We start from the raw sequence: 26337 nt of genomic DNA, 5'->3' as shown, positions 1-26337 counted from the left end.
GATTCTTTGATTTAAATAATTCAATGGTTATGATTAATTATACGCAATAGGTTTAATTTTTCGTGCTCAGTTTGTTGTGCATTCGTACTCATTTTGTTTTGCATTCGTACTCATTTTGTTGTGCATTTGTTCTTAGTTTGTTGTGCATTCGTTCTTAGTTTGTTATGCATTCATTGTGTGAATGTTGTGCATCTCGCCCACTTTATTGTGCAATTGCATTCATAGCCGTTAGATCAGTCCAAATAGATAATCTAGATTAGTCCACAGGGTCCTCACCTAATGATAGGTCCTCATCTGATCCGGAACACACACACACAAATATATATATATGAGACAACACCTTCCCGTGAGACAGATATGCGACAACGTGAGTGCACACAGCCTAAAGTGTGTGCACTTAGCCTACATGAGTGCACACAGTTTAGGGTGTGTGCATTCGTGAAGTAGACTATGTGCACTCACGTTGTCGCACTGTATCACAGGAATGTGTTATCTCATATGAAGTCAACCCTATATATATATATATATATATATATATATATATATATATATATATATATATATATATATATATCTATATACATACTAGTATTGTCCCGTGCGATACACGGTTAAGTATTGAAGATTTGTTTGTAGCATTTCAAGTAATCAAACTATATTTATTTAGTAGACGCCCATTACGTTAAAGGTAAAATATGAATAACAATTTAATATTTAACAAAAACTAATGGTCACTCTATATATTATGTAAATAATAAAATATTACACATTATTAAACAATTCATGGTAAACAACGTTAGTAGTTGACGTACTAACATTGTTTGAGTCATTACAAATTAAAATTTTCAATCCGTTTGGATTGCTCACCCTAGAAGCAGCAACGTACAATTGACCATGAACAAAAACCGGTTTCTTTAAAAGTAAGCCAACGTGTGATAGTGTTTGCCCTTGACTCTTGTTAATTGTCATTGCATATGACAACATTAAACTGTCTTTTTTGGAATTTGAAAGGTAATCTCGGATCCGATTGTGTTATAGTCATTCGAGGGACCAACACTTTGGTTCCTCCATTGTTTCCAGACATAATTTTGCCTTCAATAACGTGATCTGCTAACTTCGTAACAACCAGCCTAGTTCCATTACATAGTCCAAGTGAATGGTCTATATTCCTCAACAACATAACAGGTGACCCGACCTTTAGAGTCAAAGAATGGTTTGGAATGTCGGATGCCCTTATACCATTTAGAAACTCAGGAGTGTGCACATCATCAAGTAAGTTGCCATTTGAGTCTGATTTACACACACTATCACAACTGTAGTACGTCCTACTATCCCCAGTATGCAGATCACTCATGTACTCGTTGATGGAGTTAACGACGTCAAGGGTTGGTGCTAATATAGCTCGACCTTCAAGAAGGCTGGAATCTGAATTCCCAGACATGAACATAGGGAATGTACTTGCAACTATGTTGATAATTGGGTCTCCGTTAGATGGTAATGTAACACCCCCAATTTCTAATACACGATTAAACATAAATAAATAATCTTTGTTACTAATTATACTGAAAATAAATGCGGAAGCGAATTCAAACTCTAAACCAATGGGGTGTTATGCCACGCTTGGGTCACAACTAAGCCCAAACGCACAGGCTTCAAAGGTTTTTATTTACAACTTCCATTACAATATTCCTTTATTCAAATCACAACTAACTACAAGACAATTCAAGTCCAATCTACACAGACTATGACATGAACATTTCTTCGGGCTTACAAGTTCTACGTCACGCTCTCAACTAGCCACAAGTCCAGATCCTGAAAACATTCAAGGTTTGGAAGACAAGAGATAAAAAGGATTAGCACAGAAATGCTAAGTAAGCTCTACCCCGCCCCGTAAAATAAATACATATATACTTTTGAAATTAGATATACTTTTTAAATAGGTTTTGGAACCATTCAGTAAAAGAATTTGACTCACACCAAAGGTACATAGTATAGATATTTCCCAAATCAATTTCCCCACACACATTTCTCAACGAAAATACTAGATTTAATACAAGGTAATATAGTCCCCAAAAAGATAAGGTTTACTCTTACAAAACGGTATAGCTAGTTTATAGATTATTCACCCGTTTTCAAAATAAATATAAGTTGGAGGATTCATAATATAGCATTTCTCAATACTTCTCAATATCATATAAAAGCATAGTTCTCCAAATAATCACTTTCCAAATAGGTTAGAATATATACATGTATAAGGAGGAACTCACATCCATATAGCCATTTCAAAACATAGATTTTCTCAATATCCTGCTCAACATATATTCATAATCATAGATAACTGATACGAATCTTCGTAAGGAGGATCCGTAACAAGGAATTATTGCCCAAGATGTTCTCAAATTCAATAGATAAGGAGTTACCTTTGGTGCACACAAGATCACCCTTGAGCCCCGATTCCACGAAGGACCAAGAAACAACCCTTAGCACGCCTCAAGTTCCTCAAGAACGCAATCTTCAAACAACTAGAGTGGGTTCTCTAGTAGTTCCCTTGATTCTATGAATTGATAGAACCACAATTCCTAAAATCTAAGGTTGGTAGAATGCGGGTTTGATTCGATAGGGCCACGAATCAAGAACACTATTCGATAGGACCACGAATAGAAGAAAGAATTCTTACACAAATGTAAAGAAGACTTAGGAAGTTTTGATTAATTCTGAAAAATGCTTGATCATCAAAGGAAATACACACCTTATTTATACACATGCTAGGGGACTCCAAATGTCATCAATAGTAAAAGTACATCAAGGAGATCAAAAGACATGAATAGTAAAAATACATCACTATCAAGGAGATTAAATGTCATAACTTGTCTAGGAAAGACCAATAGTCTTCCTAATATGCCAAAGCATGTCCATGTGCCTCAAAATCTGATTTTGGTGAATTATTTCAACCTCTTTTGTACCCTCCCAAGCAAAGCCACGAATTTGGACATCTTAGATGGTATTTATGGGCTCTTCAAAATCAGCTCTTATGCATGAAAAATGTTCTAAGTATCCACCATCATCACTTGGACTCTTTATTTGGCATGCTTGGACTTCGAATGGATCATGTATGGGCTAGTTTGCATCATCCTCCCTTTCTTGAAAATGATTCGTCCTTGAATCACACTTTCCCCTGTCAAATGGAATTTTTATTGGACTTGCTTGTTTCCTCCATGTGGATGGGTTCCTATCAATAACTCAAGTCTCATTCTCAAATATCAACATAGCATAATAATGCATAAGTGGAGGTATCCAATAATTGTTTAATTCATATTTAAATCACCAAGTAAAACATAAGTATGGAGGTACTCAAATCACCAATAGGAGGATATGAACGAAGCTTACCTCCACTACCGAACCTTCACACCTATACAATATAAATGGAAACAGGAACTAGAAACCTAAGTGCGCACACCCCAGGGATTCCAAGCCCCAAAGGTAGTTACTAGCCCTAGTAACCCAGGATTTTTGCTACCAGGTTACCCACCCAATCAATAACCAATAGGACCGCAACCCTAGGTTCTCATACCAATAGCAAATAGGACCGCAGCCCTAAGTGCTCACAATAATCTGGACCGCAGCCCAAGATTCTCGTAATCTCCAATAATAAAAATATAGATAACCTCCATATAGATTATAACATAAGTATATTCTCCAAAATAGGTACATTATTATATAATTCCTCCAAGATAGTAATATTCTTTCGAAATAATTTTCATAGATACTTTCCATTGCCCGTAGGCTATTCAAGTACACTACCCAAAAACAAGATAAGAGTATATATATAATATATGCATTTCCAAAATAGGGTGTGCATCAAATAGAATTTATCCTCCAATCCTAATATAGCTTATACCATTCAAAATAATTATGGTTTACACTTCCCAAAAATAGTATAGTTGCATACTCTCATAATTCACCATAACATCCTCAATAAATACATGTACACAGATTCGTAGTTTATAAATCATAAGGTAACACCAAAAGATATATACATTGCTATTTATCACACTTTTAAACCCAAACACATTTTCAAAATCGTTTATGGACACTCAATTAGATAAATAGCACATTTGATAGGGGAAAGTAGTTTTGACGGACATAGAAACTTATCTCAAGCTAAGCTCCAAAACACGCATCCAATCTAAGGCTCAACTTTTAAGCTAGCCACTTTAACAAGGAACCTGTGAATCAATCATACCTCACTTATCAACTATTACTAGTACTAATATTAATATCAATATTAATACTCATTCATTCCTCATTATACCATTATCATCATGCTTTAAAATTAATCCAATCATTACTTATTAATCTACTTTAAACCGGTATCACCATCAATTGATCACCATCCTTCATCAACTCCTCATCATCTACCCATAACCACACATCATCATCAAACTACCATAACATCATTCTTCCACTTCCACCACCGCCATTAATAATGAAATACTAGCCATCATTAATAATGAAATACTAACTACAATAGATCCATTATTAATACCAATCATCCCCTAATTACCATCATTCACCAACAAGCTTAATAATCCTCATTAAGTTAATTAATCCATAATTATAGATTTATAGCATCATCATGCAATGTTCATCATCAACCCATCATCAATATGCCACCATCATCATCAAAATCATCACTATCCAATAACCATCATTAAGCAATTAATCCACAGAAAATTTCCTTAATAATCAACACCAATAATTCATTAATTCCATCCATAATTAATAAATTACATCATTAATCAATTTATCCATTATTATCAACTAATCACCATTATAATCATTATTAGCCATATACCCATCTATAACCATCTTAAATCACCAAACCATGATTAATTAATTAATAGCCAATAATCACATCACTAGTCATAATATAATTCATTAAACCAAGATACTTTCAAGGGATTGAATTAGCATAATTGGAAGGAACTCAATATGTCAAAGTATGAGCTTATGAGATCTAAAGTTCAATTCTCACTTTAAACAAATAAACTATTTTTGCACAAGAGTTAGTATTGCCTCCACTAATACTCGAACCCACCACCTCCCCGTATAAAGGATTTTCCTTCCTAATATATAGTAAATTAACAAACCCACCACCTCCCCGTATAAAGGATTTTCCTTCCTAATATATAGTAAATTAACAAAATGTGGAACTGGCAGACAGAATCGAAACTAAGACCTCTCACCTCCTTGCCAACGCCCTAACCAACACGCTACCTCGCCCTTTCGTAACAAACATATTCACCTTGACCTTAAGGTACTGTAGCTGACCTTGCTGAACCAGTATGCTACTGGTTTGAGCTACCCCTGTGCGAAACAACTTCTCCAAAATACGAACTTTAAACTCAAAATACTCTAAACCCTCCAAAACATTTAGAACAAAGATATTTACAAATTTTAGTATTCATACAACTCATCATTTCCCAAAATTTGAGAAGGAAAACAGTCCAAAATTTTCATATAAACACACCAATAAAATTAGGGCAAAGTAAATTTGGGCATCCATAGAACCTTACCTCAAATGCTATCATCCTCTAGCAAAATTTCCTCCTAATCCTTAGGCTTAATCACAAACTTCCCCTTCACCTTAAGTTCAAGCAAAACCACACATAACCACAATACCATTTTTCAATACTTACACAAACATAAGAACAAAGCAATTAAAAATGGAGAAGAAATTAAGAATGGAGAAATGAAGAAGAAAGAGTGGAAAAGAAGAAGAATAAATGGAGAGGAAGAAGATAACTTACCAACCTAGAGTTAGAGCTTCTTGGTCTACAACTCACGTGAGAGAGGAGAAAGAAGAGGGTAAGAAATGAAGAAGAAATGGGTATTTATAGATGGGTGAAGGGATGGGTTAGATGAGTCTAGAGAATTCTAAGTCTTCTTAATTGGGTCATGGCCCATGGGCTAAAAATTGGGCTTAGGAATTATTGGGCTCAAGCAAATTCATTGGACTTAGTAAGAAAAATTATTTGATCTTAGAAAGTTTGATAATTATAAAAATGATTTTGACAGGCTCCTCTCAGATAGATTTTTGGGTCAAAATTTTGATAAATAAATTTATCTCTCATATAGGGCTTTTAAAATCATAAATAACTATATAAATATTTCGTACCAAACCATTGATATAAGAAGTTTAAAATATTTTATTTATAAGCTCATTCGGTAAAATTATTAGATTTAGTAGCATTTTACTAAAATATTTAATAATAAAAAGAATAAGCTCTTTTTGAAATATTATATTAAAATAATAATGTTTGGAAAATACGGGGTGTTACAGGTAATAACAGTTCGCTTGGTATCTCTACCTCAGCATGACCATCATTCTGACCACCCATAGTTCCATCACCTATACTCGAAATCCAATCTGCAAAGTCCTCTAGTTTTTTCAAGTCAATCCCCGGCATGCTCCGGTTTAATCGAAGGTTTTTTGTCAACCTCAAAACCTTACAACTATTCCATAGATACAATGAGTTGATTGTTGCAGAAACAATATCCTGTCTAGATCCTTTTGGTACAACTGGTAATATTTGCCGAAAATCGCCACCAAACACCACTGTCTTTCCACCAAATGTTTGGTTAGCACTGTTCGGATTTTGAAATCGAAGCAAATCTCTCATCGTCCTATCCAATGCTTCAATACAGTGTTTGTGCATCATAGGAGCTTCGTCCCATATAATCAATTTACTCCGGACAATCAATTCGGCTAGATGGCTACCTTGTTTAATATTACATGTGGAGTCTTCATTTATTGCAATAGGGATGGAAAATCTTGAATGAGCAGTTCGACCACCAAGAAGTAACAACGATGCTATGCCACTAGATGCCACATTAATAACAATATCACCGCTAGCTTGCAATGTTGATGACAACGCCCTCCATAGATAAGTTTTCCCAGTACCACCGTAACCATAAACAAAGAACAACCCACCACTGCCATTAGACAGATCCTGGATGATTGTGTTGTAGATTTCTTTCTACTCATCAGTCAATCTTGATGCCAATTCTTTGTTCTCTGCTTGGAGTGTTTCACAATCATAGTTCAACTCCTCAAACAACAATATGTTATCAACCAATCTTGAATCATCCATGTTAGATGTTGGCATCGGAGGAAAGTCTTTAAGAGACTTATTGTGTACCATCAACATTTTTTCTAGTTCAATCAAACCGAAGTTTTTTTTCTCACACTCTTTTAGTATAAAGTCTGTAAACACGAAAAAAGTAATAGTATTGTAAGGTGTTAGTTATTGTATAAATATATTCATATGTATATGTGTGTGTGTGTGTGTATATATATATGTATAAACTTTATCTATTTTAATATACATAGATATAATTAAATGTATGTTTTATGCATGATTGTAAAACCTGGTTTATTTAGTCGTTTCCTATACATGAATTGAGCATCTTCTGCTAAATGATGCCACACCTCATCCCATACATGTTCAGGTCCGGATAATGAGTTTGATAGCAACAATATAACAAACAATTTCCTCATCGCATGTCCAGTTGACCAATGGCTTGCTTCCTCAATAGCATCAATATACTCTTTGTCGTCATCTAATAATCCACGCGCATAACATGCATCCTTGAATGTCAGGTATTCTACCCCATTAAATGTCATAATGTCTTTAAAACTGGTTGGTCCACGAACAATATTTAGAAGACATCTAAGATAATATACTTCACCACTACCCGGAGGTACAAAGAAGATGTGACCAACTGAGAACCCCTTCTTCCTAGGATGCCACTCTCGAATATCTTTCTTCCAAACAAATTTATTGGGCATTTCAATGTATGTTAACAAACATGCGTCTTCATATTTCTTATTGGCTTCGAGCCATCCTTTGAACATACTTTGTCCCACTGTTTCCCGACCTAAAACATTATCAATATTTTCATCATCAGCGAATACAATGGACTGACAATTTGGAAGGTGGAAGCTTAATCTCTCAACAGCCGGTGTCCGATATTGGACTTCAAAACTGAATAGTCGCCAAGCTGCCTCGCATGCTGAAACGTATCTACAATCGTAGTACATATTAATCTCATCCACCACCCCCTCACCGTTTTCATTGGTGGTACTATTGTAGAATTCTGCCGTAACCCGGTCATTATCCTTATTGACATACTTGAAGAGGTACTTGATTGATCTCGACTGGTTGCACCATTCTATGTTGATATGGGCCTTGTACCTCAAAAGTAGGTATCTATTATGCGGGACAACGTACCGACTATCTAGTTCTATACCGTTCTTCTTGACTGTTCTACCATCGTCCCAACACATGTAAATTGGATACCCATCCTGGTCAAACCCAGACTCTGCTACAAATCGTTTGGGGAAGTGTTTTGAACACTTTCCATTAACCATGCATGGAGAATTTCTTCTAGCGATCCCACACGGTCCGTGAACCATGAATTCCTCGACTGCATTGTAGTATTCCATGTCCACTATCTTGTCTGGTACCTCAGCCTTTATAACTGAATCCATGTACGTCGGACTCGTCATGTCAGCTTTGTTCTTGAGGAATATTAGAATATGTGCGTGCGGCAGTCCACGTTTTTGGAACTCAATGGTGTAAATAACTATAATTACATAATAATCTTCAATTAGTTTAACATGATATACGCAGACAAAAGTAAAAGCATAGTGTTTAATAGAATTCAATGTATACCTGATTTCACAGGACCAAAAAGCTCACCATTCTTGACTTCCTTTATTAGACAATCCAATTTCATCTTGAATATACGACATAAAATATCTGGACGGTCTTCCGCATTGAGATTTTTCTTGGTAATGTACCGCTGTATTTCAGGCCATTTTGGATTACATGTGAACGTTACAAATAGATTGGGGTAACCAATGTGTCTACAAATAGCCATTGCATCCTAGTAATTCTGGATCATGTACCTTGCTCCGCCCGTAAAACTTGATGGTAGGAGTATCTGCTTTCCTTGGGTGCTAGCTTGTACTTCACCCCGCGTCAACGCATCTGTCAATCCTTTTAAAGCTTCGCACCGCAGTGATTTTTGGTGTGTCCTTATGTATATAAGCCTGGCAGATTCAACCATAGTGTATGCATCCACTATAAATTGTTGGAATAACCTCCTAGCATACAATATGCTAGAAGTCTCTTCCAACCTTTCATGTAGCCGATTAGCAAAATACTCTCGTTGAGATATACGTTGCCTTGCATTCTTATTGTTAGAGCCATTGGTTGCAAACTATATATCCTCTCTATACCCATCTTCCCCATAGGGAAATAGAACAGGATATTGCAATGGTAAGTATGATGGGTTTAATTCAGTAATTCGCTTGAGCACCTCGGAATTGCTCTCAACCAAAATATCTCTGTGGCCCATGGATGGATCTAAATCACCAACAATAAGTGCAGCAACCTCTGACGTCGTTGGTAGGTTATAAGTTCTTGCATCTTTAGTTCTCTTACCAATTAATCTCATTTTTATCTCTACACGTGGATTCCTTTCAATTTCTGCCTTGGCCATACGGAATGATTTAACCAACACATTATTCCCGTCTAAAACCTCCTTAATGTCCTCCACCACCTCAACATGCAAATCCTGTGTAGTTATGTTCTCTCTTTATAGAGGAATAAAGAAAATTACTCGTTATATTTATTTAAAGTAATTGTTAAATGGATTGATAAAATTAACAAATAGTGACATCATGTACTATACCTGACAGAAGCAATACGGTTTTCAATTTCATTATCAGTATCATGAATATACAACTGTGCAAACTTCGGATAGCTCCCATCTGGTGGAATTAGGCTACCAATACGATGAAAGTTCTGACCATGTATTCTGAAAATTGGAGGGGATGACCCGTTGTTTATTGTCTTGTCTATCTTAGCACCCATTGATGTAAAATAGAACATGTTATTATATGATCTTATATTTTGAAGAAAATGTTTTTGCTTCTCACTCGGTGTAAAAAAAAGATCATATAATTTCTTTGGAGGTAGTGTGATTCTAGATAGTTTGATTTTCCCGTTCACACAACATCCTGAGTATTTAACTGCATTTCTTGATTTTGACTTGTAGAGTCTTTCCTCATACCAAAAAAAACAGCTACAATGCTCACATGTATCGTTCGGGTCACCAAAGTCTACAGATTCCACTGAAATTGTAGTATAGAATATTAAGAACTTGTGAGTCAACATTTACTTTATACAATTAAATTTTTATAAACTAACCATCTTGTATGTTTGATGTGTTTGTTTGATGACCAAACACTTTATCCATTTCTGCACTTAGATTGGGATAGTTGTTTTGAGTCGGAAGAACTGAATCACAATTTGACTTGAAATGCATTTGCACATCATTCTGTGTCCATTCTCACACCCTAATATAATAAACATCTTATTAGATGTTATAATAATAATAATAATTACATTTGAACATAATATATACTCCAATTGGTTTTTTATACATGATAGTTTTTTCCTTATATATATATATATATATATATATATATATAACATTGTTATAACAACGATGTTATTATATGTATACTTACCGTTAGACATGTCGGCCGTAATTACTTGACACTCATGTACTTCATAGAAATCAGGATTTAAATCGCGACAATGATTAAATGATGGTTCAATATTCCTACTTGTAGATGGTCCACTGTTTGATGACACATGATATATATCGCGGATTGATGAACTAATTAATGTGCGTTCTACAAATGACGACATAAAAAAAATTAACAACTCACGGTACAAAAAAAAACATTACAAAAAAAAAAAGAAAAAAGAAGAAACTACACGCAATGGAGTAGAGAGTGATGCTTGAAATACACCGTAGACATGATTTCGTGTTGTAGTATCACTACCACCGACTGAAACCTTGCTTATTTTAGTACTTGACACAATTTCATTCTCTAAGAAAACAAACAATAGATGTATTAACAAAAATAAGCATGAACGTAAAAATTACATATTTAACAATATATTTAATGTTAACTACATATAAATCCAAAGGAAATTAACTACAAATGAAAATTATTAATTTCTATTTTATAATAATTTAATAATTAAATACGTAAATATATAAAAAAGATAAGTCAAATATAGATAGATTTATTAAACTACAATTTGTCTGTAATGGAATTTGTATGACAACTTACGCATAATTAAAAATTTATTAACATTCTATAAATATTATGCTCCAATATAAACTAACTAAATAGAAAAATAAAGGTAGAAAAAAGATTGGTTTGAATACTTTTTAAATAAAGTATTACTGAGATTTATTTACTTACACATGTAATTTATAGAACAGAAGAACAAAAAAATTACCACCGATAGATGAACAAAAAATATTACCACCAACTAAAATTTATAATTTTAATTTTTATTAAAATTCTATCCTTTCTTTTTGTAATATTATAATTGACTAATATTATTTATGCAATGTAATTAAAAATGGTAATTATTGTTTTCATAAAATAAATAAAGTAAATAGTATTAAATAAAATGTGAACTAAAATTATTTTGCACTAATAATATTAATATTATTAATACTATACTGCATAATCATAATAAAAAAACAACTAAAAATAAAAAATAATAGTAATAATACTACTAACAAATACCGCTAATAATACTACATAATATAATATAATATAATATAATAATAATAATAATAATAATAATAAATACAATAAGCGAACAAATATCTATGAACGCTCAGACATCATACATTGAGCTTCATTTCTCAATGTTTGCCTCTCTCTACAATACTCTTGTTCTCCATCTCCAGTTGGCCGGAGTAGAAGCTACAAATATCTATGAACGCTCAGACATCATACATTGAGCTTCATTTCTCAATGTTTGCCTCTCTCTACAATACTCTTGTTCTCCAGTTGGCCAGAGTAGAAGCTACCTCTTGAGAACTCACCTCAAAATTAGCCACTCCTTTATCTCACAACAAAAGTTTGATTCTACTTAGTTTGTTCATAGCTTCTCGACAATCAGTACTCTTAAGAGGTAGTGTGATCTAAGTACTCTCAATCGAAGGCTAATTCAAGGAAGCTATGTCTCGGACTACCAACTGCCGGAAAATTTACTCTACCTTACTCAGAACCTAAAAGCTAAGTTTCATCTAACCTTCGATTACATATATTGCTTCTATTTGATCATTTCCAGATCTGTGTTTTTTATAGGTCCTTGATTTTTATTTTATTTTTTTGGTAAATTATAGGTCCTTGATGTTGATATGGGTATAACTTGTATTTGATTTAAACTAATCGCATGTTTGATTTAAAATATGATTTCCACATATCTTTGTAATTGGAACATGTATGTGATATATCAACAGATCTGGGAATTTAACCATGATTTGGTCAGATTTCAAACACCAAAAGCATAAATTTAAGCTTGTATTTTAGGTCTATTCAAGATATCAATATATATTATTATGTGTCTGGGTTTTAATAATTTCTGAATTTTTAAGAATAAAATCTACTTACAATGATTTTAAAAGACATGAATGTTAAAACTTACCTATGTGGTTCTCAGCATTTTTTCGCTTGGATCCTATACGAACAGAACTTGTAAGTTTCTTCATATTCTCAGTGAATATTAATTTGAAAATTTGTTGGAACTTGGAATACTCAGTGATAGCTTTGATTTATAGCAATATATACTTGGAATACTAACAATTAGATTATAAATGCCAATTTGATTATTAATTATGTTGCCTATTCATATTTTGCAGTGTTTAATATTTTGTAGTGTCAAATGTTGAAAATAAAATTAGTACATTATTATGGTTTTAAGTTTCTGTCATTCTGTATCTATATTTTTATAGGTTGAAAATTATAGTTTAACTTCCAAAATATTTTTTTATGATTATTAACTGTGTTACATATTCATATTTTTTAATTTTTATACTTCTCTTAATGTTTAATGTTTGGAGATTCGTTGATTGAATGGACTTTTCCATACCTTTTGTTGAAGAACTTTGATTTTTTTTGTTGATTGGAATGTTTTAGCGGGTAATCTTTGGAGTCATCCGAGCCCTTGATGTTTGGAGAATGTATTTTCAGCACAAGTGTGTGATATTGAAAGAAGGGAGCACGCTGAGAAGCTGATGAAATATCAGGTTTCCCGGAATTCCATACTTGGCTTTAGAATTTCTTTGTTCTTTCTGTGTATGATTTTTTTTTAAAATGTAAATGTGATTGTGGTTTTGATGAATAACAGAACACTCGAGGAGGAAGGGTGAAGCTGCACTCTATTCTGATGCCTCCTCCTGAGTTTGACAACAACGAAAAAAGTGATGCGTTGCATGGTAAGTTCCAAGTTCCATTTTTTTTTTCTTCTGATACATATGAACATAATTCATGGCTGCTCTGATTCTGTGATTTCTTGATGCAGCAATGGAGCTAGCGCTTTCATTAGAAAAGTTGGTGAATGAGAAGCTCCTGAACTTGTATGCTGTAAGAGAGATCTTATGCCTTCTAACAGTTTTATCTATGTGCCATTGTGGCAATCAATGTTATAATTTCATATAGTCCATTCGTTCAGGATGTTGGGTTTCTGATATTTATGCTTCTTGATGAATCACAGGTAGCTGATAAGAACAATGATGATGAACTGCAACATTTTTTTGAGAGAGAGTTCCTGAAGGAGTAGGTAAAATAACAAAACTGTTTTTTTTTTCAAGTGAATAGGGAAATACCCACTATCTAAGGGTGTTCATTGGACAAACTGGTATAATTTATCCATAGCTGATTAGCTAAACCAAATGGTCAGCTATATTTTTTTGCATTAAAAAAGAAGGATCTTTCTGTTCAGTTTCCACTTGCTTTGCATTGGCATTTGTTGCAGCCATTCAACAATATATAACTTAATTAATATGGAGTACATGAATAACCGAAACACCAGAATAAAAAGTTATTCACCAATTAAAAAGTAAAATAACTCTTATTAGCAAACTACTGCCTAACACAGTAAACACTTTCTTACCGGTATTTCGCATTTGTCCTTAACAGAGAAATGTGAATGACTTTCATGGGTAGTATCTCTCTTAGGTCTCCCATGCCTTTCTACATGCTCATTCATGCAGGAACTTACTACTGAAACACCAATTTTTAATTCTTCAAGTGTTTTCATGGTTTTCATGATGTCATTCACTTCAAGCTTTTCAAGTTTTTGGTGCATAAAACTAACCTTAGCCCATTGCATGTTTCTTCTACATGGAAATATTACTAAAAAAAAAATATTATGCTCAACTTCTTTTTCAGTGATTGAAAACTGATTACAAAAAATATTATGCCCTTGCATATTTGCTTCTAGATATTCCCCAAGCTTCACCTCTTGTTGTTTAGTCAGTATATTCTTTTATAAACCATTCTCTTTGTTTATTTTGCAGGAAAAGAATGAAATCATCCAGAAGCAAATGGATGGATTTCTGTACCCAAAAAGACAGAAAATTGACTAAGGCTATTGACAAATCAAAATCAAATCCTGCATCTATTATGGACTCACAAAATTCTCCAGGTATCAATTATGATGATTGGACTATTAACTTGTTTGGGATACTGAATATCTTATTTTGCACAAATATGAATTTTTTTTCAAAAACCATACTAATTTATTAGAAATATCAAAAGTAGAGTTTGATTACAATGCAACCACCTACTTGGAAGAATAGGTAATTGGAAACCTAATAATCAAACTTAGTCATAAACATTTTAAAACAGTAAATTTCAAAGAGTTGTAAATAAGGCACAATTTATTAAAAGATCCATGCACCATTTTTGTCCTTGAGCCACGCAACCTTATGTGCCATAAGGCACATTTATATTGAATCACTTTCCTCCTTCAAGCTTAACATTGAGAATGCCCTTGTTCTTTGATGTTTGGGTTGTTGAGAACTCATCTCTATCACCCACAGCATCTTGATTGCCAGCAACACCAAACCCAAGAGAACTTTCCTCTTCATCACTCTCGTCAAATTCCTCATGATCATCATCATCCACCATTTGGTGTTCAACTTTAGAGCTAAAATCCTTGTCATGAATGCCCAAAAGCGCTGGTGCATGCACTTGAATCAATCTCTAGTTAGTGTCTATCCTCATGACAGAAAATGCATTGTGGAGATTCTCAAATTGTTGTTTCCTAACAGCCACCCTAAATATCATGCACTGTCCCACCAAGGATTCTAATTCTGGTGGGATCAGTTGAGTTGCCTAACGGTAAAAAAATAAATATCCAGTTAAAATAATAAACACGTACTATAAAATACACTTCTAAATATTTCCATTAAAATGCTGTAAAAATATACATTTGGACGCCTTGACTTCAACTCTGCAGCAAAAATTCCCAATAGCTGATTGCACTCTCTATCCCAAAGGAGAAAGGGTGCATTTCCTTCTAGATCTGCAACTCTAATCTTCAACTTGTATCTCAATTTACCTTCTTCGCAGTTGCTTTCACACTTCCCACAGTAATATATCCTACCCTTTGACTCAAGTTTCTTGTTACAACCAGGAGCTTTACATGAATTGTAAGACCAATCGACATCGATAGAGTGTAGTAGTATAGTGGTGAGTATTCCCGCTTGTCACGTAGGTGACCCGGGTTCGATTCCTGGCAACGACGCCATTTGATAAGTGTAGTTTTTAGCGGTGGATGGAAAGGAATAGGTGGTAAAACGGGAAGAAGTTCTCGAGTATCGTTCATGGCAAGGAGGGAATTTGAGCGGTAAGGGGATTAAGCACAAGAGTGTTTAGTGTTTGAAAGCTAACACAAGCATAGTAAGGAATGTGCACGAAACATAATGAAAATAAGGAATGAAAAAGGAATGTGCACGAAACATAATGAAAATAAGGAACAAGTTCCTGAAGGAATGTGCACGAAACATAATGAAAATAAGGAACAAGTTCCTGAAGGAATGTGCACGAAACATAATGAAAATAAGGAACAAGTTCCCGAGTATCGTTCTCAAAGGATGGCAAGGCGGTAAGGGGATTAAGCACAAGAGTGTTTAGTGTTTGAAAGGATGGCAAGGCGGTAAGGGGATTAAGCACAAGAGTGTTTAGTGTTTGAAAGCTAACACAAGCATAGTAAGGAATGTGCACGAAATAATGAAAATAAGGAACAAAACGTTGTAAACAATCAATTGGAAAGGAGGATTTGGATCACGTTGTAAATAATCAATTGGAAAGGAGGATTTGGATCTTGCAACTCATATAGGTATCCTTGATTTCCGAAGATATTAGGCTAGCAACACTTAGATAATGAAAATGAGACAAGGTCACCAACACCACCGCCACTCTCGTGGTCAATGGACTCACTCCTTAGACCGTAATGTCATCCTTGTGATCACTAGGTTAGGAGAGGCATTTTGTCAAACACGTTATGTGCCTCTTATCTTCCACTTCTCCCTTTTCTCAAAGGTGAGAGGGAAATGTGCTAGGCTAGGCTAAGGAGTAACTCTACTCTCGTAGATGAGACTCCTTCTCCAAACACCTCTCATATAGGTTGATCACCCCTACACAAGAGTCAAAGTGGATCACCACTCACACAATCAAACTCATAATCAAGCAATTGCAAAACCTAATTGATCAATTCAAAGCTCAAGAACTTCCATACAACATTGCTAAATCCAAATCCACAAAGATCTACCTAATCATACTTGGAATTGAAATAGCAAAAGGTAAAAGTAATGACAAGAAATTAAAAGGAAGACTTAGCTAGGAATTGAACTTTGAATTTGAACTTGAACTTGAAATTGAACTTTAATCTTGAACTTGAATGTAGATCACAATCTTGCACCAATGGAATTCTTCTCTAATTCTAATCTAAACCTAAGAATTGCAATGTGGAGTGAATTGGGAGAGATCTCTCTAGGCTAATCCTAGAGAGAGAAATATTCTAAAGTGGTCTAAAACTGAAGTGTGATGGATCCCCTGCAAAATGGCTCAATTCCCCTTTTAAATCTCGCCTAACTGCTGAATTTTCCGCGATGGACGCACGGCTGGACGCGCGTCCAGCGTGCCTTTTGCTGCACAGACTCCAAACTTCAGAGGGCTGAAAGTTGGACGCGGGCGTCCACCCCGCGTCCGCTGCGTGTCCACAGCAGACCTCTGTTCTGCTGTCAAACTTCTGCAAGCGATATTTCGGACGCATGGGTGGACGCGCGTCCACTGCGCGTCCACGGCGCGTCCAGTGCAGTCCTGGCCTAATTTTGCCCCAACTTTGGTTCGTTCTTCACTTATCTGAAATGTTGTCATTTCCTGCCCTTTTTGCACATCTTTTACCTACAAAACAATTAGCCAAGCATGGAACGGGGTCCAATGACAATAAGGTGCAAATCAAACACAAAAGCTTTCAATTGTGCACAAGATGATCCTAAAACGACTTTATAAAGATGGCATCTTTTGCACTTATCACCCTCTATACCAACTATCCTAGCTGCAACCCAGTAGTCCCCATACTTTAGCATAGAAAGTTTAAAAATGCAATACAATATATTTATATAGTAAATAACAACACAAACCACACAAACCAAGTTCCTCTCTGGTTTGGTAAATTTCATCGATAGTTTTCATATATTGAGCAAGACTTTCGGTTTGCTCCATCATTCTCTCATAATTCAAGCTTGGAAAGGATGCAATGCTCCTCATGGGTGTTTGCACACCACGAAGACTTAAACTAAAAATATTAAGGTAATAAGAAACAAATACTCCATATTTTAAAAATATTACAATACATAAAATAAATGACTATTACCTCTCTCTAAACTCCAAAAACTCTTGAGATTGCTGGTTAATAAAGACTTGTGTCACATCATATGAACTGCAAAGCCTCACCTCGCCATCTAGACATATTAGAGTATGTATAATCAATTACACACATTTTACATAGAACAATATACAGTTAATTATGTATATACTTACTGGTCACATCAGTCCTAATTCGACAGAATTGCAAGATCACCACCACTGGATCATGACTACTTGCATTGAAAAAGGGCTCAATCTTACCGACATGATCATCCCATAGAGTACACCTAATCTGATTACCACTGTAAAAGTTAAGGGAAATTAGATTTCTCAAACTCTTAATACCAAAAAATAAATAAGTACTCGATTTTATATATTACTGATTTAAATTATTTACATCTATATTATAAATTATAAATATAGATATATATGGAATAATGTTATTGACAATTTTCTGTTCTACGTTTTCTTGCAGGTGGTAGACTATCCTGGAAATGTTTTGTCCCTTCATATGTCAAAGCCACAGGGTTCACATATAGAAGTGGTTACTCCCTTTGAATGGTAATTGGAAAAGAACAAAAGCAAAATTTTACTGACTTTTATACACACACACAACCATTTTGCTACATTTAATTTTACTGACTTTATACACACACACAACCATTTTGCTACATTTCAGGTCAATCATTTCACTATATTAAAGCATACATATATTCAAACTAAACTTTCAACTTTTTTTATTGTAACTATTAACCATAGTATATTTTAAAACCTACTCATTTATATATTAGGAAATGAATATTTAACTCCTTTAAAATGACATTCTGTGTCAGAATCTCTACTATACTAAGAAAATCACCATATCAAGTATACTAATAGTGGATAGTAATTATCATCTAAATGGGGAAAAAAAATCAAAAGCATGCATAATTATATTCCTTTTATTATTTTTAAAATTACCAACTATTCACTCACAGTATTTTCCCTGTTTTTGATTAAACAAACATCTTAATATATGTTGATTGCTAAGAATACTGATTTAAATTATCTATATCTATATTATAAATATAGATATATATAGAATGATGCTATTGACAATTTCATGTGTTTACTTAAAGGTGGCAATCTACTCTGGAAATGTTCTGTCTCTTCATATGTAAAAGCCATAGGGGTTCACGGAGGTTCACATTAGAACCCTTCGTGAATGGACCAGACAACTCAAAGCCATTTTTTCTGAGGTAAACTTTGTACCCAAACAACATTTGTAACCACAATCATATATTTGTTAAATAATTACCTTGAATTCTCAATGGTAAAGTCTATAAGTCAAGTTGTTTTTCGGGAAATCATTTTTTCTTGGGGCGAGTATATTTCAGCCACTCTCCCAATTACATCTGTAATATAATGAAATTTGAAAACAAAATTGAACACACTGGAAAAACATAAACAAAAAAAAAAAGTAATTTCATCAGTGTATATATACGTACCAACCAATAGCTTATCATCAACACCTTCAACTTTTAGAGCCTGAAATGGTGTAAGACGGAACATCTGACTTGGAAAGTCAATTTTTTTGAATTGCTTAACTGTAGTCTGGTAATTGAACTTGATCATATACTTGTGAGGGGTTGTCCTGTATGTGTAGAAATTGGTGATGACCAGGAAATTCTTAACAGCCCAAACTGAACCTTCCTTAAAATCGTTAATGAATTTTGGAACCAATTGTTTTGGGATGTGGGCATGTACCAATGTTCCCTGCATATATAAATATACGAAGCAAAAAGAAGAAGTGAAAATATTATTCTTTAAGTTTACTGTGTTTAATACAGTTTTGTGAACTACAATTATATTAATTTTTTTATTTAGCAAAACACTAATTGAGTACATACTTTATGTATGTTCTTTGCAGTATGTTTTGTGCAGTATTCGAAGAAGGCATCATAGTTGTTTGTTTGTAAGTAATAAAAAACTTTGCATTTTTCTTTCTTTTTGATATTCATGTAAATGAGTTTCAATACTAATCACCTCTTTATCGTGAAATACAACCTCCTTACTTCTAATTGCATTGCTTCCTCTCCTTTCCGGTACATTGTATGCACGAAAAACACGAACCTTCATGGCACTCCTAACATTGAAGGGTGAGATATCACTTCCAAGAATAAACATGGGATACATAATGTATAAGAGACAAACTTGGAAGGGATTTGTTATTCAGCAATGTGTGGTTGAATGGTTCAAGCTGGGCATTATTTATACAGACAATTGTTGAGGAACGAATTAGTTGGATATTTAATTTTGTATTGATTTGTTTGCACCGATTTGTATTACATATTGAAAAGCAATTTGATATCTGCAATTGAAAAGTCAATTTGAAACGGTGAATTTATTATATTTTATTAAACCATTAGTATTAGTATTAATTAGTATTAGTATATTAGTATATCTCTATAACTGAAGAATTAGTATATTATTAGTATTAATATACCTCTATATCATCATTTATCATTTATGTTGTTTAATGTCACCAGAACTGTTGCGTTTTTTATTTGGCGGGAATCTTTTCCTTATTTTTATTTTCCAAAGGATTCTGCTTTATAATAGTAGAAGATATATATATATATATATATATATATATATATGTATACATATGTATGTATATACATATATATATATATATATGTATATACATATGTATATGTATATGTATATGTATACACATATGTATATATGTATATGTATATGTATATATACATATACATATACATATATGTATATGTATATGTATATATACATATACGTATACATATATACATATGTGTATACATATACATATACATATACATATACATATATATATGTGTATACATATACATATATGTATATATATATACATATACATATATGTATATATATATGTACATATATACATGTATATATATATATGTATACATATGTATGTATATACATATATATATATGTATATACATATGTATATGTATATGTATACATATGTATGTATATACATATATATATATGTATATACATATGTATATGTATACATATGTATGTATATACATATATATATATGTATATGTATATATATATGTATATATATGTATATGTACATATATACATGTATATATATATGTATACATATGTATACATATACATATGTATATAATATATATACATGTATATATATATACATATATATATGTATATATGTATATACATATGTATATATATATATATATATAAATTCATGTTTGATTATATATTAATTAACATTTAAATATATGTGTGTTTAATTTTTAGTTCAATATATAGTTCATAGTACGTTATAATTATTTTAACTATTGCTTTCTTTGTCTCCTAAACATTTTTGTGGAGATTTTCAAGCATCCTTATGCTGTCAAAACAGTTTAATTTTTAGTTCAAAACTGAAATTGAAAAAAAAAAAATTTATGCTGCTGTCAGATGCCTGACGCGCCCACATGGGCGCGGCTATGCACGAAACGCGCACAGCACAGCCAGCAACGGTCATTCATTTATTATTTTTTCTCGGGAACCCAAAGATCCCCAAATTAGCAGAAGCAACCATTTTCCTCTCTCTCCTATTTCTCACTCCTCCAAATAAGCGTTTACTGTCCCAAGGTCCCCAAATTATGCATTGATGGTGTTGCTCTTAGCGTATTAACTAATGGTTAGTACTTTTTTTTTTCTATTTTCCCAACAATCTTATTATGTATTTCTAATAACATGGTTCAACGCAAATTAATGTTTTGAACAATCACAATCCTACACCATTCCATGCAATGTCAATTGCACCAAATGTCAACCAGTCAACAGGTACTACATACGGATTGTTTTTAATTGTATACTGTTACTTCTACATTTTTAATGGGTAGATGTTTCATTTTAATATTTGAATTATTCTTTTAAATATGCATATTAAATTTTGACTTTAGAAAGGTACATTGTTGAGCATCGGGATACAGATTTATGAACAAGAAGAAAAGGGCTTAGTGGTAGTCAAATTGATCGAATAGTAGGATGTGTATTTCAACTAAGTCCTACTACTCAAATAGTGTTTTGACTAATGGTTTATATATTTGATCTATTTCATTTTAGACATTAATTATTTAAAATTTGTGACTTTATGTACGTATGGTCATTTATTGCAGTTCAATTTGAAACCTTATAAATCTATAGTCTTTGTTATATATATATATATATATATATATACATATACATACATATATATATATATATATGTATACGTATATATATATATATATACGTATACATACATATATATATATGTATATATGTATGTATACGTATATATATATGTATGTATACGTATATATATATATATATATATATATATATATATATACGTATACATATATATATATGTATATGTATATGTATATATATATGTATATATATATGTATATGTATATATACATATACATATATACATATACATATATATACATATATATACATATATATATTTTGTAGAAAATTTACATATGAAGCAACAACATACATTTACTTCAATCCAACCCAAAGTTATTGCAAGCTTAAATTGGTATAGTCTTTCTACCCTTTATAGCTTCTAACATTATTGCATTGACTATTAGTTTGTTTTTATAAATTACTTTTTCTTCATTACTTGGGAACTTAAAAGAAATTTTTGGGTGGTATTTGACACTATAGTTTTTTTTATATATATTTTAGGTTATAATTCCACTATAAATGACTTAACCCAAAGACCAAGGAGTCGATTAATCCATGCAATGAATTCTTCTTCAACTGAGTGTTGAAACCTCAACAATGAGTTCAATGAAGTTAGTGAAAATGAGAAAATCACACATAATCTACCAAATGGTTAGTTTGTTTTGTACCCGTGTGATGTCTTTAACATAAATGTCATGTTTTTAGGGTTAGTACTTAAACTGTAGTCATATTATTGCTTTGTTATTGTAGTTAACTATGTTGACTTTGGTGATCCTTGTGATTCATGCTTGCATTGTGGTGCACTCTTTTGGTATAAGGAACGGTTGGACAAGTTCAAGGTTAACGGTATTACTAAATATTCATTATACTGTGGCCATGGAAAGATAAAATTACCACCTGTTACAAAACCACCAAAAGCACTATATGATATTTTTTTTAATCATGGTGAGAAGAGAAAATATTTCTTGGATAATATTAGGTCTTATAACAGTATGTTTTGTTTCACGTCAATGGGTGGGAAAGTAGACAAAGCAATCAATAAAGGTGGCGGGCCACCGATGTACCGTATAAGTGGGCAAAACTTCCACTTGATAGGTAGTTTGCTACCAATGGACGGTGCTCAGTTGAAATTCGCACAATTGTGCATTCATGACACGGAAAATGAGAATAACAACATGTTGATTCAATAAGGTATGCACATGAACTCTTACTTGAACAATTCTCTTATATTCCATTTTTATGTTAATTAAAATAATCAAAAGTATTTGATTTTTTTTTGAATGCTACTAACTTTATTACAATGTAATATCTGTTCATAAACTACTTTCTCAACCAACTGAAGTACAAAGAGACAGCAGCGCCTCCACTGAAGCTCAAACTCACCCCTTTCCACATGGGGGTGCAACCGGATGCCAATAGACCACAAGGTCACTTAGGGGTGAGAATGGTACAATGTCATTACACTTAGAGGTGGTAAATGACATTAAAAAAGTACTAGATGAAAACAATGTGTTGGTTAAGTTATTCAGAATGAGTAGGACTGAGATTCAAAACAATCCAATAATAGAGATAAGAATGAGACTAATAAGGAAGCGGACAAAGGATGCAAGAACCTATAATTTAACTACAGTATCTGAGGTAGCTACACTTATAGTAGGGGACCTTGATCCAAAGATGGGTTTTCACGATATTTTTGGGGTAGTAAAAAACAGGAAAGCTGAAGAGAATTAGTGAACTAAACCCTGCATACTTACCATTGCAATATCCTATTTTGTTTTCATATGGAGAAGATGGATATAGGGATGATATCTAACTTGCTACTGTTCGTAGCCAAACAGGTGGTACAAGGCAACTTATCACACCGAGGGAACATTTTGCTTTTCGGTTACATGAAATGAGAAGTGAACTTTCGACATTATTGCATTCAAAGAGGTTGTTTCAACAATTCTTAATAGATGGGTACACAATGGTTGAATCTGGTCGTCTTTTATTCATAAGAAATAATCAAAAGGCCTTGCGTTGTGAAGTTTACAAAGGGTTGTCAGATGCATTGTTCAAAGGAGATATAGACCCTTCAACCCAAGAGAAGAGTATTATCTTACCATCAAGCTTTATAGGAGGTGCAAGGTATATGATCCAAAATTACCAAGATGCCATGGCTATATGCCGTTGCATAGGTTATCCAAACTTATTCATTACGTTTACATGTAACCCCAAGTGGCCTAAAATCCAACGGTATATTGAAATTAGAGGTTTGCGACCCGAAGATAGACAAAATATTGTTTGCCGGGTATTCAAAATGAAATTGGATTCTTTGATTAAAGAATTCAAATTATGAGAATTGTTTGGTCTAGTGAAAGCATGTAAGTCACTAATTTAATCTATACTTCTCATTTTACTATTTTTTAATTAGTTTTTTTTATATAAATTTAATTTCTTTTTTTTTATCTTTTTCTTCAATAATAATATACACCATTGAATTAAAAAAGGGGTTTACTGCATGCTCATATACTGTTATTTCTTGGATCAAACTAGTTGGTCTCATCACCAAGTTTCATTGACTCAATAATTTCGGCTGAAATCCCTAACAAAGAAAAGGATGAAGATTATCATCAAGCTGTGGAAGACTTTATGATACATGGTCCTTGCGGGGTTGCTAGGGCTAACTCACCGTGCATGGTCAATGGACAATGTTCCAAATACTTCCCAAAAAGTTTTGTTGATTCATCAAGTTTTGATGTCGATGGATACCCATATATAAAAAGCGTGATGATGGAAGAACAATAGTAAAGAATGGTATTCAGTTGGACAACAGGTATGTGGTGCCTCATAATAGATATTTGTTGTTGCAGTACAAAGCACATTTAAATGTAGAATGATGCAACCAGTTTAGATCGATCAAATATTTATTCAAGTATGTTAACAAAGGAAATGATCAAGACTGCTGAATTTTATCAAAGTTCAACAAATGCTGATGGGGTTGAAGTTGTGGATGAGATCAACATGTACTATGATTGTAGATATGTGTAATCTTCTGAGGCTACTTGGCGGCTACTAAGTTATGACATTCAATGCAGAACACCACCAGTAGAGAGATTAGTTTCCACTTACCAGATAGTCAGACAGTATTCTTTCAAGACGATGAAGACGTTGAAACAGTTTTGAATAGACAAACTTTGGGTCAAAGCATGTTTACTGAATGGTTTGAACCAAACAAAAATTACTATGAAGCAAAATTGTTAAGTTATATTGAGATGCCAAATAAATTTGTTTGGAAAAAAAAATATACATCAATGGCAACCAAGGCAACGTGGTTTTACAATTGGTCGTATCTTTTATGTACCACCGAACAGTGGTGAGTTGTATTATCTTAGGTGTCTATTGAACATAGTTCGAAGACCTCAAAGTTTTAAAGACATAAGAACATACAATGGAATAGAGTACAACAATTTTAAGGATGTATGTTATGCCTGTGGGTTACTAGATGATGATCTTGTTGGTTAACTGCACATTCACTAAGAAAGTTGTTTGTCACTCTTTTAATAGCAAACACAATGGGTAGGCTTGAATCAGTTTGGAACAAGATATGACCACATCTCGCTGAAGATGCTCAATACAATCGGAGAAAATTAATAAACCCACCAGGTATTCAGATTACATTACTTTGTTTATGTCTCACAAAATAATATGTTGATTTCGTTATATTTTTTGCCTTTATTTATTATTCTAAAAATTTCTCACAATTTTTTTTTTTAGATTTGATACTAAATGATCAAGAGAAAAAGGATTTTGCACTTTTACATTTGGAAAAGCTCTTATTACTTTACAATAAGAGTTTGAAAGATTTTTCAAACATGCCATTAATGTCTGAAGGAAATACTGTTATGACTGAGAATCAGTTGATTTGGGAAGAGTTATCATATGATCGTGATTCCCTTTCTAAAGAGAGTGACGTACTCAATTCAAAACTAACCGAAGAGCAAAGATCGATCTATGACACTATTATTTCATATGTTTATTCAAACAAGGGCGGATTGTATTTTGTTTATGGGTATGATGGTACAGGGAAAACATTTCTTTGGAGGGCATTATCAGCTTATATTAGAGCAAAAGGTCATATTGTTATCAATGTCGCATCTAGTGGTATAGCATCTTTGCTTTTGCCATGAGGACGCACATCACACTCTAGATTTTCAATACCCATCTGTATCAATGAAGACTCTACATGCAATATTCATCAATGTAGTCAATTAGCAGAAGCACCA

General features: G+C 33.1%; 2 protein-coding genes across 2 annotated transcripts; both read right to left on the bottom strand.

Moving 5' to 3' along the window:
• Positions 1 to 958: 958 nt before the first annotated feature.
• On the bottom strand, positions 959 to 8946 carry LOC116015896. Its single transcript, XM_031256061.1, has 8 exons — positions 8739 to 8946; positions 7432 to 8649; positions 7137 to 7267; positions 6372 to 7040; positions 5247 to 5422; positions 3388 to 3409; positions 2268 to 2307; positions 959 to 1425 (listed from the first exon to the last, which is right to left on the bottom strand). Exons 1-8 carry the CDS (start codon positions 8944 to 8946, stop codon positions 959 to 961), a joined length of 2931 nt encoding a protein of 976 aa, XP_031111921.1.
• Positions 8947 to 14908: 5962 nt separating this feature from the next.
• On the bottom strand, positions 14909 to 20002 carry LOC116015894. The gene is made up of 8 exons (XM_031256060.1): positions 19853 to 20002; positions 19315 to 19582; positions 18803 to 18812; positions 18002 to 18129; positions 17835 to 17922; positions 17611 to 17756; positions 15385 to 15593; positions 14909 to 15157 (listed from the first exon to the last, which is right to left on the bottom strand). Exons 1-8 carry the CDS (start codon positions 20000 to 20002, stop codon positions 14909 to 14911), a joined length of 1248 nt encoding a protein of 415 aa, XP_031111920.1.
• Between the last annotated feature and the right edge of the window lie 6335 nt (positions 20003 to 26337).

Source organism: Ipomoea triloba, chromosome 4 (assembly GCF_003576645.1).
Source record: "Ipomoea triloba cultivar NCNSP0323 chromosome 4, ASM357664v1".
Classification (NCBI taxonomy): Eukaryota; Viridiplantae; Streptophyta; class Magnoliopsida; order Solanales; family Convolvulaceae; genus Ipomoea; species Ipomoea triloba.
This window is presented reverse-complemented; position numbering and strand designations above follow the sequence as displayed.